The 16,685-nt window shown below is 21.6% G+C and overlaps 1 protein-coding gene across 3 annotated transcripts in view; it reads right to left on the reverse strand.

Annotated features, from left to right (window-relative positions):
- Positions 1–16,685, reverse strand: part of LOC122715464 (lateral signaling target protein 2 homolog) — a 50,191-nt gene that overhangs the window by 11,575 nt on the left and 21,931 nt on the right. For all 3 annotated transcript variants that reach the window (XM_043937683.1, XM_043937684.1, XM_043937682.1), the window contains exon 2: positions 1,979–2,401. In XM_043937683.1, the coding sequence (XP_043793618.1) occupies positions 1,979–2,401 (423 nt within the window). The remainder of the gene's footprint in view (positions 1–1,978; positions 2,402–16,685) is intronic.

A 16,685-nucleotide genomic window follows, 5' to 3' on the forward strand; every position in this document is an offset into this window, starting at 1 on the left:
TATGAATGTTATAAAATTTAAATAAATAAGATAGAACATTTAAATTTATATTTATATAAAATTTATATCTGTAGTAAATATATGAATTTTTAAATACATTTATAAATATTTTAAAATTTAAACATTTAAAAATTTTTAATTAAAAATTTTTAATTTATTAATAATTACAAATAATAAAAATATATTATTAATAATTATATATTTAATTTGAATAAACAACATAATATAACCCGTAAAAATAATTTAAAAAGCTCGATTATGACAGGCATAAAATTTACCATTAAAATGCAAATACATGAAGATTCTGAAACTAGCAGCCTCGACATCTCTTTTGTCTTGCTGGAATGATTCCATGTTCTTAACACGCGCAAAAACATGCATAAATTTTAGTGACCCAATATATTCTTTTTTTTACGATGTTATTGCTTTCTTATAAAATTTAAAAAATGTTTGCTGCCAAGAACAATATTACGTAATATTAAATATGATATATTTGTGTAAACATAAACTTGATATCGATCAAATTTATGTATGATAAAAATTTTGCCGTTCAGGCATATAATGAAAAATTACTAAATAATCAATTAATCGATATAATATTAACAAAATATAAAATAATATATTTAATATATAAATTATTTATTATTAAATAAAAATTATACTCAATAATTGTTACGTCCTCGAAAGAGTATTGCATGAAAGAGAAAGTTGTATCTACTCGATAATGCAAAGTATGCATTGAAAAGTAAATTCGAAATGTATTTCTCGTACGAAAAATTTCTTCAAACGTCTTTTTGTAATTTAAAAATTATGTAAATTAAAGAAAAAAATAATCTTCGAAATTTATTTTAAATTTAATTATTATTTCTTACTTATTGTGAAATTTTATTTTTTAAAATATATAAGAACAAAAACTCATTAATTATGAAACAATTGAAATAAAATTTTAAATATGATTTAAACCACGTAGAAATGAAAAACTCGTATATTCGTATGTAAAAATTAAAGTTAATCTAATTAAAAATAATTCATCATTAGCAATATTTAATTTCATTTCAAAAAGAATTAATTTATTTTTGAAGGAACAAACTATTTCTCAATATATATATTTACAAACTAAATTGCTTTTAGAGTGCTTAGTGATACATATTTGACGCAATCCTGTATAAGAGCATACGCAATAAATTAAGCTCAGTACATAGTCCAGAACCTAACGCAGTCCACGTTCCTCTGACTAACTTGAATATTTTAAGGTTCAATATTTGCCCCAAATGTATTTACGTAATCATTAAGATCGACAGCTAGGAAAGAAAAATAGAACACATATATGATGAAATACATATTTCAAAGACAACTATTTCATCTCACTATTGATGATATATACATACTTCAAAGAAACAACAATTTTGATAGAAATTTTTTTAGCTTGAGACATACGATAAATACAGGACTCAATAAATATTTACATTTATTAATATTAATTAATATTAATTAATATTAATATTAATTAATCATTTTACAATAAAACAAATTATCATATAGAAATATTTCAAACAAATGAAAGAACAACGAATTATATATTTTATAAAATTCTTTTTAAAGCCTTATTTAAATTAAAGCTTATCAATGTATATAAATTAATATTGTATCTGTAAATATTTATCTATCAGTAATATTTACAATGTCGAAATAAAATATTTGATGACGCATTTTTATATCAATAAAAATTCATTTCTTTAAAAAGTATAAATTCATTTCTTTTAAAAATGTACGAAGATTTTCATAGAATGTTTGTTTCATTAGACATTAAAATTAAAATTAAAAAAAAAAAAAAAATCGAATAAAAAGAAAATGCTAATTCCAACTTGACATAAGATGATAAAGCCTGGTAAGTGAACTCGAGTCTACTAACCGAGGCCAGCGTAAAAGGATTATGTGACTCATTGTTAACACTTGAACAAGCACGTCCGATAAATACCTTCAGGTTCATGTGACCTTTCAGCGCGTGTTCTCTAAGCAAATTCCTGACGATGTCCAAAGACTTCGTCAAAGCCCTCGCCAACGGCCTCATGGCTGAACTTTCAGCCTCCCTGTTCATGATCGAGGATCCGGCCGCCAAGCATTCCGCCCCGAACCACAGCTGGCCCGCAAGATTCTCCTGCATCACGTCATCAGGAAATTTCACCCTAAAGTCCCGGTTCGCCCTGCTCTCCGGTATCAGCTCGTCCATTATCTGGCTGCATATCGTCAACACCTTGTCCTGGCAATGGCGCAGTTGATTGACCAGCGTGGTGCATCTTTCCGGTTCCTGGCGGCCGTCGAACGAGTCCAACTCGCAGGCAACAGCGTTCAAAGATTCGTCGGCATAGAAAAATTGTGCGAGTAAACTCGTGTCGTCCCTCTGTGAAATATAAATGTAATTTCATTAGTACGTGTTTATTAAAAAATTATTTTTTATTATTGATTATTTATGATCAATTATTTTAACATGTAATTACAGATTGTGAAGGAATCGATCAATCAATTATTGGGCATTTAACGATAAGAAATAAATTAATCGTTTGCGAATTTTTTTTATATTTTTTTTTTATTTCTTCGAAACGAAAAGGTTGAAGCTAAAAATAACTTTGGAAGAAAAAATTAATATAATAATAATGATGTTTCTTTTCAAATAATATAAATTGTATAAAGATTAGATAAAAATGGAAAATATGAAGAGATTCGCGAATAATTAATTTGTTTCTTAATTTTTCTCAATAAACGTGTATTGAAAATTTTTTTAATATAGAGATAGATTTTGTTTACAAAAATTATCGTTGGTAATTGAAAAACCGAAAATGTATCTTGGACCAAGTTGCATGTACAGTTTAATAGACGCATAAATATAGATATGATCACTGCAATAAAGAAAAAAAGTATTTATTTGATTCGTAAAATGTGCAAAGATATTTATGGAATAAAAGATAGAAAGCAATTCTATTTTTCTGAATCCAATAAAGTTCTCCATATTCATATGATCATATCATATCATTTATCTAGATACATTCTAAATTTAAAAGATTTTTCTTTCTTACATAATTCATAATACAGATCGAGATCGAGTAACAAAGAAAATATACATTTAAAATGAAACGAGTTAGATACAATAAAAAATACGAAACACAACATGAGTATATGACACATTACATAGAATTAAAAATTAACATAGATATATCAATTCTAATATCAAACTATTAAAATACAAGCAAGCATATCACAATCAATCTTTATATATTGATTACTGATATGGAATTATGAATCAATTAGGATCATAAGATATGAATTATAATATATAAATATATAATATATAATATATAAATATAAATATATAATAAATATATAATATATAAATAGATATATTAGATAAAAAAAGGATATGATTATATATCATATTGAAACAAGTAAAACAAGTAAATTATATTAAAAGATAAAGCAAAATAATATAATTAATGAAAAAGAGAAACTTGGCAAGAATTATGATAAAATGAAAAAACAAGAAAACAAGACACAAACAAATGAATCATTATTATCTTTGAGATTTAGTATCCATCTTAATTCTAAGGATCTTAATCTCTTTAATTTCACTTTATATGAAAAACAAACTTATTTATAATATTTATAAATTTTAATATTTAACATACTATAGAAGACTATTTAGAATTAGGAATTTTATTTAAAAACTATGCAATGAATGCAAAACTATCATAAATCATGCTAAGGAATGAAAATATTAATCTGTTTTAAAATCAAGAAATCTATTACAGATCAATACAATATTTTAGAATTCAATTACTTAAATTAAAAAATTATAATCTACTACTAATTTTAAAGCAATCACGCAATTTTCTATCTCTTAATAATTACGATGCTTTTATTAATTTGTTTATTTGAATTAAAATAAAATCAACTGTTACATAATATAACATACAATTTCAAAAGTCATGAAAAGTAATTAACATTTTCAAAATATGTATATGTATCAAATATTTATATATCAAAAATTTTTTGAAAATGATTACATTATATGTCACGTAGCAAATCATCGTTTCAATATAATCGTAGAAAAATCTTCAAGATATCTTTATTGCAGTTTAATACAGCCATGGAAAGATGAATTAACAACGTAAATAAAAATGGTGACAAAAGAAGTTCATGGTTTACTCTCAAAGTTTATATGTATCCGAGTTTTATCTGCAACTTTTTTCCCTTCTTTTTTTGATTAACTTTTATATATTTGTATATGTATTCGCAAAGTCACAAAGGTCTAATCAATTTTATATCGTATGTAAAAATTCGATTATATTTAATATCGTATACAAAAATTCGATAAACGATTAAAAAACTTATCATAATGATAAACTTCCGTTTTCGTTTACTCGCAAGAATATAAATTGTCTTCGCAATGATATATATTTCTTTATGATTCTTCTTTATATGGTTATACAAGAGTTGAAATTATTATTATTATTATTATTGTTTAACAATTATATAATTATAATGTTATTAAATATTAATTATTAACAGTATTGTTATCATATATTAATTATGTAAAAAAAAATATAATAATACACTGTATGATAATGATAAATTGAAAATTATAATTTTTTAAAATATTTTATTAACTAGTTAGATTAATTAAAGTAAATAAATTTACTTTAATTTTAATTTTATAAATTTACACGTATAATAATTTACATACATATTTACATGTATAATAATTATTTATATATATATATTTAATAATTCATAAATTTATTATTATAAAAAAACTATTTAAATATGTTATTAAAACAATTATAATTAAATAATTAATTAATTTTTTATCCATAAAATTTTATGCTAAATCATATTATTAATATTTTTACTTAGTAAAAAAAAAAAGAAAAAATTATTACTTTAATTAAATACTGTTTTTGCTCTTTTTGTCATTGAAATGGACGACGTTTTCTTCCTTTTCTTCCAGTGAATATGGCACTTGGTTAAATCTAACATTCTAATCAAGACTTGTAATAAAAGGAACTTCTTGACGGAGTAATTGCCAATTACTAAACATGAGAATGTAAAAAAACTAGGAATATAAACTTTTGTACGAAAAACACAAACTATCAACTCAAAAATAGAAAACACATTTTTCTTCCTTTTAAATTAACATCCGACATTTGTGAAAAAAAAAAAAAAAAAACATTTTTATCTTTGTGCAAAAGAAAACATATAATCACGTTAACGAAACGAGATAGTTTGTAACAATGAACAACGCACAAAGAATTCTACGTAATGTAATAAAACGTAATAACGAGGGACAAATACACATAGGTATACATATAAGTATATACATATAAGTGTATTCATTTTAAAAAAAACACAATTCATTTGTTATTCTCTCGTTTTTCCCCTTCTTAAATATATTCTATCCTTTTTTTTTTGCAAACAAAAATTAATCAAATTATAACAATTTAGTCATTTTTCTTCGAAGTGAAAAACGATTGGTAATTTTCCCCAGTATATTCACCGTGAAAGAAAGAGAGAGAGAGAGAGAGAGAGAGAGAGAGAGAGAGAGAGAGAGAGAGAGAGAGAGAGAGAGAGAGAGAGATGACATTCTCAAGAGATATTTATAAATTGATACGAACCCGTGCTCGTCGGAACAATGACTCTAATTATATCTACGCGATGTAATTAAAAGAAGGAGGGAGGATCCCGTGCGCGATACTTTATGTTCCGTAAACAGTGATCTTCAATGGAAGCGCGCAATGACGACTCACTAATAATTATATCAAACAAAGTTGATTTGTTCAACGATGAAATCCATCTCACTTTCTCTCTTACTTCTTCCCCTCGCCTCTCTCTATATCTTGATAAAAGAATGAAAAAATAATTGTTTCAATTTCATGCACTATGCACTATATGAGGTATGAAATATGAAACAAAGATAATGAATTCTATCCTTCGTCGCTTAACGCTATTAATTAATTAATTAATTATACGTATAATATTTTTTCGTATTATCATAATTAAAAAAGATATTTAGATAGTGTGGTTGGTAGTTGTGAAATTCTTTATATATATATAATATTATATCTTCTTTTTTATAATTTTTTATATTTTATATATTATATATATTATTATATATTAACGTATTTCTTTTGGAGGATCAGGAAAAAAACAGAAAAAATTTTGTTATACAATATCCAAAAAAAAAAAAAAAAAAAAAAAAAAAGAAAGAAAAAATTATAACACAAAAGCATTGATTGAGATTTGGTTTTGGTTATTTATTATATTATAATTTATGTTTGCGTTAGATGAAGCGAGACAAAAGTAAAACAGTTTCATCTTTAATGCAAATTTCAATTGTTTACAGTAATAAATAAGTCTCGGTTTTCTCTGACATTTTTGTATACCAATTTTTGTACTCATTAATTATAATAGAGTTTTTAAAAATATATTGTGCAGATATATATATAACATTCTATATATAACATCCATATACAAGATATATTTATATTCTGTACATAATTATTTTTTCAAATATATTCAATATAGTAGAAATAAATATAATAATAAATATAATAGTTTTTATAAATTAATTATATTATATTAATTATATAAACATTATATTATATTCATAAAAGGTTATATCTTATGTATATGCTTAATGTAAAAATCTGAATGCAAGAAGAAAATTAAAATAATAAAAATCTTACTCCTTTGAGAAGAAAAATTACGAAGGAAAATTATTCAATAGATGATAAAAAAAAAATATTATTATTGCTTTTCACTTTTATGGTTTTTTCTTTTGAGAGATTAAATCATTAACATATATGAATTAATATTTTTATTGAACCTCTACTTTCTATATATATCAATAAATAAATATTTTCTTTATCGTTTTTTCATCTCTCTTTTACTGATTCATTAGAATTTCTGTTTTTATTAAGCTATTTGTATTCAAATGTTATTACAAGACTTTTTAAAATGAAATGTTCAATAGCACTGACGATAAAACTTTGCTGCCAAGAATAAAGTTAAACGATGTTATTGCGAAACTGAAAATATACCATATATAAAATACTTGATCCATATACATACAAATGTTTCTTATCGTCTTATCTTTTTTATTGATGACAGTTTTACAGATGTTTTCGTCGAGATTTTTAGTCTCGTAGCATTTTGTTTTCATATATCTTATTCTAAGGTAAAGATGTTTTTGTTGGAAAAACGCATAGAATAAATATTACTTAAATTTTATGAATATTTTATATTTTATATATATTATATATATATATATATATATTATATATAAGGTAAAATGCGATGAAATTTAATAAATAATAATTTAATAAAATATCATAATAAAATTAATTTTTTCTTAGAAAATATGCGAAATTTAGCATCACAATACCATAATGTGATACTAAGCTGCAATAAATTTGAATAAAATTCTTTTAATAAAATTTAAAATTAAATTTATATTACTATTTAATAATAGTATTTAATTTTTAAATTAAAATATTATAGAGATAAAAAATATTTTAAATAATTAAAAATATTTATACAATTTTAATTACATGTAATTCATAGCAGGAATGGAAATGAAATATTTACAAAACGATTAAGAACAGTTATGTATTAATGCAAAATAAATATAATTCTATTCATTTTGAACACTAATAAATACTATTAAATGTGATAAAAATCATTCATTTAAATACAATATACACAGAAAACGAGAAAGACGAATCGTCAAAATCAACACCAGAAAACGGATTTAGAAAGCGTAACGGGTTTCTCCATTTAATAGAAGCTAATAATTATAGACTTGTAAAATTTAAATGAAAAAATGATGACATAAACGTGATACAAAAATCATTATTTTTTTCTTAAAATATTAAAAAAAATATATAAAAGATTTGTAGAAATCACTAGAAAATAAAATTGATTTTCGCTGAAAATAAGAAGAAAAATTTATCAAAAATTAAAAATTTTAATATCATTAAAAAATACATTTAATTAATTTTAAACTATTCGAAAATTTAAAAAAATCTTGAATGAAAGTCCAAAAAGTTATTAAAAATTTTTTTTTTTAAAATTATAATATATAAAATCTAATTCTTTGTTATAAAAAGTTTCATGAGTAATAATTATTTCATACGATATTAAATAACTATTAAAAAACTATTTAAAATAAAATAGATTAAATAACTATTTAAAAAAAATAAATAAAATGAAAATTTTTTATGATTTTTCAAATAGCAGATTACTCATAGAAAAATGAGACAAAAGATAATTTTTGAATGAAACAACTTTATATAATTTTGTAAAACTAGATATTTTATTTTATATTATTTTGATTAAAAGAATTTAAAAATGAAAAATATTATAAGCAGAAAAGAAAATTATATTTTGAATCATATATTTGGAAATCATATATTTGGAAATCATATTTTGTGAAATTTGAAACTAGTTTATTGCTAAAAGTTCTCATTTCGAAAAAAATTTTTTAAAATAAATATCACGAGTCAAAATAAAATTCGAAATTAAGTTGAAAATTTAAAATAAAATAACTAAAGGCAATTTTTAAAAAATTTTTTTTAAAAATTAAATGTGTAAAATGTATGTAATGCATTATTACTTTTTTTTTATATTATTTCATGAAAAATTTAAGGAACAGAGATATTATATCTTATTTATTTAAAATTACAAATAATAGCATGAAAATTAAAGCTAGAAATGATACAAGTATAATTGAGCTTGCATAAGAATATGTGGATGCAATTTAAATTGATTATATAGCAATTTGTGAAACAATATATTTTTTTTTTCGCTTTTCCTATAAATTTTGTCATTTAATATACATGTTATATATATATTTATTTAATCGAAGATCATTGAATTATTTGTGAAAAGAAAAATTATTATAAATTTAAAATATTATTTATTATTAAAATATTTCCTCTATATAAAAAATAATAATAATATGATAATAATATAGTTTAATTACAAATTATGATTAAAAATATACAAATATTCAATCTTAATTTATCGAAATTCAAATCTACTATAATATTGTGTAATTATTAATATATTATTATATTATGCAATATTGTATGTAATCTTTACTTGAAATAATTGATATTGTCGAAGTATTATTTAAATACTAATACTTAAATAAACTTAAATAAAACTTTTATCGAATTTATCTTTCATATTTGTTTAATTTTTTTTAACTACTTAAAAGTTTCACATTCTTAATTGTTCTAAATAATGTACATTGATTTTTGACATTGGTTCAATCACAGAATTTACATTGTTCTCGAAATCATAGTACAAATGACCGAATAGTGATTCTAAATTTAAAAAATTTTCAAGTACAAATGAAATTGGTTATCGATTATGAATAAATTATCAATAGGAGATAATTCTACATGTGAACATAAAAAATATAGAATACATTTTTTTCATTTAAAATTAAAAATTAATTTTCAAAAAAATTGAACGTGAAAATTCGCCATTTATACAACTCCTTGATTATAAATATATCAAAAATAAGGATATAAACGATAAAATTTTATACTTTTTGTTTATTTTCCTCTTCATAAAATAATCATTTATTTATAATTCGTACATTCGAATCGTGTATATATTCAAAAATTAGATAACTTCATTTATATTTGAAAAATTTGGATTTACTTGAAAACATAACCTCAAAAGAAAAAATATTATTCTTTTTTTTTTCCTTATTTTTATATGTAAAATGAGCATTATCATTACATCAGAGATATTCTTTATATTTTCTTCACATACATTCTTCTCTATACATTCTTCATGCATTCTTTAAATTTCATTTTCTCTAATTTCTTTAATTTTTAATTTATTTAAAAACATTATTATTTTATTTTATTATACTTAAAAATAATCGTATACTCATCATCAAGTAAGAATTTGATATAGCAAATTGAAAATTCGCATTCCATAAGTAACCCGGAAGAACCACAAGATAGCACTAACAAGGCGAAAGCTCAAGGTAAATACCTACATATATATATATTAACGTGTCATTTTGATTCTACGTGACACTATTTTATCTAAGAATCAAGGAAACATGTCGTTGACGAAGGTTAAGTCTTATAAAATGGATGAATCTTAATAGATGATTCAACCATTGTATACTTCTTTCAATTTTCTTACACGAATCATTAGCAAGTCTGGAAAGTGACAAAAAAAAAAGCAGTAATCGTATTATCACTAGAAGAAAAATATTAGCATGATGATACCGAGGATTAATTTGTTTTTTTTTCTTTTCATGTAAATGAGACTGGTGAATTAGTAAATTATATAAGCATTTTTTAATTCTGTTTTTCTTTTTCTTAAACTATAAATATCAATGGAGCAAAACATTTTAATAATAAAAGTAAAAAAGTTATAACCTTGAATAACATATAAGGAAATATATTAGGAGGATATATTAAGAAGAAGAAATGGAAGATTAAGATCATTTTAAAAAAATAAGAATAGAAAAGTGAACAATCGTAATAAAGTAAATATTATTATATAATATTTTATAAAAATATTTATATAAATATTTTTATAATAATAATAAATATATACAATAATAATAAATATGAATTTTATAGATTTTATCCATTTTATATTTTATTTATATCTTTGTTTTCTATTTATATCATTTTTATTAACAACATTGCTATTTACTATTAAATTCATATCTACGTATCAAAATGTTATCCTATAAAATTATCCATGCAATTATATATTATTTTTATATTTAATCATATATTTATTAATTCTTATTTATTTTTATTAATGATTGTTAGTGATTTCTCATTATTTACATTAGATTTCTCATTATTTTGATGAGAAAAAAATATGTTAATTTTAAATATGTTAATTTTTTTTCAAAATAATTTAAAGAAATTATCTTAATTTTTAAAGAATTTTTATTTATACATTAGATTATATCATTATATAATTGCAATTCGAATCTTTGAAGCATTTATAAAAATATAGTTCATAGTTTTTAATAAGCATAATTTTTAATAATCGACACGTTAATAAATGATATTTGAATCAATAACTTTTTTTGTTAAAAATTGATGTGAATTAGAAAAATATCCGATCAGCGAATAAATAATGATGATGTATGAAAATAATGACTATGTAAATAATGACGTAAATACTATGATTGAGATATCACACACTGTGTATGTAAACAGCCACAGACGAGATATATTTTACAATTCTGTTTTATTTACAATTATATTTTAATTAGTTGCTAAATTTTTATTTTGACGAAAATATAATAAAATAATTTTAATGTAAGAATAAAAAATTTTTTATTTTCTAATACTTTTTAATATTTTCTCAATTTCATTCTTATAACCTAACTTAATTCAAACCTAAAAAATTAAGTTAAAAGTAAAATTAATTTAAAAAATATTTTTGTCTGTAATTATATTAATTATATTAAAATCAACCAGCAACCATATAATATGATAATACGAATAATATAATACGAATAATATAATAATATAATATAGACAAATATATATATAAAATTATTCAGAACAATAATCTTAAGAACATATTTCAAATTCATAAAAATTAATGAGAAATCATTATAATGATCATTAATTAATTAAAAAATTTTATCAAGTTAAATGATTATTATTTATATATATATATAATATCTTGGTCCCGATTGTATTTCTTCCGTCTTTTTCATTTTACAATCGCTTTAGAACCAATTGAAAAATAATTGAATAAATAGCATGTACGATAAAATATTTTAAATAAATATATATGAATCTTATGAATTGAACTTTCAATATTTTTTCAATATTTTCTTATTATAATAACATTTGTTATTAGATGTATCTATTTATTGAAACAAAATATTTATGAAGTATATTTCCATCATTTTATATATGAACACGAGTTTTATGATTTAAAAAGAATATTTTCATCTACTTTGTTGTATAAGTTAATATGTAATAATATTGAATTTTTATACGTAATAATATTGAAAAAAAAAAGGTTATAAATAATTATCTTAATGAGTATAAGAGATATTTTAAAAGGTAAAAAATAGTAAGGTTAGATTAAAAGTGCCGCAAGTAGCAAAAATGCACAAGGTTGAAAACATTACTCATTTCGAAACATGTACAGTAATGCAAAAAGAATATTTATTTTCAAGGTTCAAACAAAAGTTTATAGTTCACAGTAATTTAATACATTAAAAAATATAATTTTAATATTATTATAAGAATTAAAATTAAATTATAATTAAATAAAAAGTTAAAATAATAATTATTTAATTGAATGGCAAGAAAAACATGAAACTTCAAAACAATGTTATATTCATATTACGTTTTATTTATTTCTATTATCTGTAATATTATTTTTTTTTTCAAGATATAAAATAAAAGAAGATTAATATTTTGTTATAAAAATATTCCAATGATATTCAATTGTGGAATGCTCTTGAAAATTGCAAAATATTTTTTAAGAGATTGTTATTATTAATTTTAGTTAATGATTTTTAAATTTTTTTTTTTAGTTTTTGGAAGATAATAAGTTATTAGAATATTACAAAAAAAAAATTACAATTCAAAAAAGTTTGGAGCTGAAAAACATTATTATCTAGACTCTATTATTAGACTAGATTTTATTAGATTTTGAATTGCAAATTATATTGGAAACTTATAGAAATACAAATGGAATTCAATGAAAATAAAATTTGGTCGTATAGAATAAAATTACTTAATTAAAAAAAATAGAAAAAAATAAGAAATTTATATCGATTCTTTCAAATTCGAAATAACGTTCGAATATGTATACATATACAAATATACTTATATAACTTCTCGTTTGTAAATCAGATATCCATGACTATTAATGATTCATCCAGTTTATTAAACGTCGTTATACTTCCTTATAGTCGAGAAACTGTTTTCACGTATCTTAATCCCTTTCTCTCTCCAAACAGACACAATGTTTCAAATATAATTGCGTTACAACATGTTATTTAACGCAATGTGGATCGTGAGATTTCTCTTATTTCAAAAATCAAATATAAACCATTCTCATGTTTCTCGGTGATATCATTCTGGTTAATATATACTAGTACTTTAAAGTTTATTACTTAACTATATAGATAAATATATCTTTGAAATTGTATACCTTCGACCCATAGCATTAATATCTGTATATATCACAAATCTCTGTTAAGATGATATAATAAAACTAATAAATATAATAAACTAAATAATACTATAAACATTTGTCTATATAAAATAAAATATGAATTTTTATACATTATTATCATAAATGTAAATTCTATTTGAAAAACATAAAAGAAATTTTTTAATTTTTTATCAAATGGAATAATCCAGTTCTTTTTCAGGAAAAAGATCTCTGTTTAATTACTATTTATCTAATCTAATCATTAACATAATAAATAATTCTTTCAATATTTCATTTCATTTTTTCAAAAAATGCTGATATCATTCTGATAAAAAGTTATCAAAAATTACAAAATGATAAAATTAAATTTGAATCGTAATTAAGAAAAAACAAGATATTAATGAAAACAAAGAAGAACTCATATATTAAATTGATGCATAATAATTAAAATTATGAAATCAACTCAAGATCATACATATTTATTTTTCTACATCTTGGAAATGTTTTTAAGAAAGAGCTCCTCATTAGAATTTTGGTTTATTATTCTTAAAGACAAATTCAACAATTGATAAATAATAATTCAAATTTTTTATAATCGATTTTTATAGAATTTAAGCACATTTAAATATAAATCTATTCCAATATCATTACTAAATCTTACTGTAATATTAAGTATCTGACAAGGTTTATAATTTTTTAATTATACATTTCAAATAGTTACTATTTGATTTGAAGTTATTTATATTATGTTCTACGAATTCTAGATCGTTTAAATCTTGATCTATAGGTCGGAGATCGTGTTTATTAGGTATCTCGGATCCGATGTCATCTATATTTGATCCTGTATGACGCGTAACATGTTCAACTAATCTCGTAATGCAATTTGCACTGCAACTACTAAGCTTCAAGTAATTGACCACCAAGTATCACTTCGAACGAGATTGTAATAATGCAATTGAGATTACATATTTCTTTAATATCTGACTTAAAGATTTTGATAACAATTTTCTTTATGATTAAACAAATTTTTTTATCGTCAAGAATTAAAAAGTAATTAAAAACTAATTTTTAATCTAACGAATATTTTCTTTTTTTTTGAATAATAATAAATATTGTATAATGATAAAATATTTCTATATCTTTATGAGACAAAACGTTGTTTCATCAGAATAATTTAAATAAATTTTATGAAAAACAGAAGAAAATAAAAATTATTAAAATATTATCTTAGCATACACAATGTCAATCATATTCTATTTACAATTTAATTTGTAAAATAAGCAGTTTGATTTATCAGTTAAACTTTTTCCTTCTTTATTTCATACGGATATTGAAATGAATTTTTGTGATAAATAGTAAACAAAAAATAACGATCCACATTTAAGGAGAATTCTCCTTGGACTATTGCCAATTTAAAATAAAGAAAGTAATTCATATGTATATTTGACCTACATTTTCACTTAAAATTTAATAATTAAATTTACTTATTTTATTATAAACCCATTAATAAAATGTTGAATCTAAACATATGAATATAAAAATATGAATATAAAAACCATTTCATCATCATATTAAATTATTGATCAAATTTTTGACAAATCTAAATGCAAAGGAATAGAATAACTTCAAATTGTTCAAAGATTTTTAAATGTCACTAAACGTTCCTTGAAATTTGTTAAGAATTCATTTACAATAATCTGTTTATTTTTTTTATTCTCACCAATCACAGCTCAAATGCAAATGTTTTCAGCAAACATTCTAGCATTACGACACGTGCAGTTTTTTTCACCGCTCACATTTATCAACAGTTACAGTTCGAGTTAAAAACGTGGCGTAGACGGAAGCACGTGAAATCGTGGCACACGACCAATATGATCGCAGACGTCTGCACATGAACTTCCACCGAATCGCGTTGAAGATGATTCACCTACGTGATTGTACATTCATTCGAAGCTATATCAAACGCAAAAGAATTTATATCATTCATCGTATTCAAAACTTTGTATGAGTAATTCGAATATTTACGATCTCGTGTATTAAATTGTAAATATCTATATGATGATGGTTAAATTGAATGGTTCATGCTTTTAAATAATGAAAACATAAAAATATTCGAATATTTCGAATAATCTAAAATTTTTCGAAAAAGAAGATCTCAATTTAATTATTAGGATCAATGAGTTCAAGCACGTATGATAACTGTATGAGCGAAAATTTATATCTCAAGAATTTTACGATGGTTGTGATACGGATTGCTAAATCCATAACTTCGAACAAAAATTGATTTTTGTACACGTCCATAACAGCCTGTATGTGATTATTTCTTATCTACTGCTTTTATAAACGATAATGCTCGATACTCAAAATGTATAATGTATATAATATATATATAACATTATTATTAACTTAGTACTTATATCTACATCTATCTAAATATCTATCTAGATATATATATAAATGTGATGACATTTGTTACTTGTTATACATTTTAATTGCCAGCTACTGCAATCTGTTTATAAAAACAGCATATAATATTTTTTATTCAATGCGTATCTTGATTTTGTAATATTTAGTATTTCTTATAAATTTTAATGAACATCGATATGCACAATTTATTTTTTTCTAGAATCTGCAGATTAAATATTTAAATAAATTTAAATAAAATTTAAATTAAAAATTATAATTAAAAATTTTAAAAATAATTTTTGAACTTTGAAATTGCTTTGTGTTTTTACGCTAATAATTATTCAATTGCTTTTGATACGAAATAATTTTCTCGAACAAAATATTATGAGTATTATTAGATTTTTATTATTAGATATTTAAATAATAATCAAAGTTCAAAGAATACGTATTTTAATATTTGATATTTGATTTAATTTATTTCAAAAATTAATGATTTAAAAGAAAATTTAAGTGTATCATGCAGTAAAACAAATCTTTTTATTAAGGAAAGAATCAAAAAAAGTTACAAAATCATTTTTGTTTTCAATACAAAAACGAAATAGTTTGGCAAAATACACAGCGGTGACAGTAGTACTCAATGATGTCGATTATCTCGCCTATCACATAGTATATCAGAATCGCAATGACCATTGAACTCATCATGAGTATCACTGCTATCGCTGTGTCTTTTGCCAAACTATTTCGCTTCTATATTGATAACAAAAATGATTTTATTTATTTTAACTTATTTTGACGTTTTTCTTCGCTAACAGAAAGATCTCGCATGATGTGATTAGATTTTTTTTTTAAAGTTTTATTTTTTGAAATAAATTAAAGAATATCAGTAAAAATAAAACAACGTTTTCGTTGTTCTTTTAATTTTGATCATTGTTTAAATATATTTAAATGTTTACAACTACTAACAACTTATATAATTTTGTTCCACGAAGTCATTTCATGCCAAAAGCAATTGAATAGCTATTATTGTAAAAGCAAAACATTTCCAA

The sequence above is a fragment of the Apis laboriosa genome, unplaced genomic scaffold (genome assembly GCF_014066325.1).
Source record: "Apis laboriosa isolate Shangri-la unplaced genomic scaffold, ASM1406632v1 scaffold35_cov144, whole genome shotgun sequence".
In the NCBI taxonomy this organism is placed as follows: Eukaryota; Metazoa; Arthropoda; class Insecta; order Hymenoptera; family Apidae; genus Apis; species Apis laboriosa.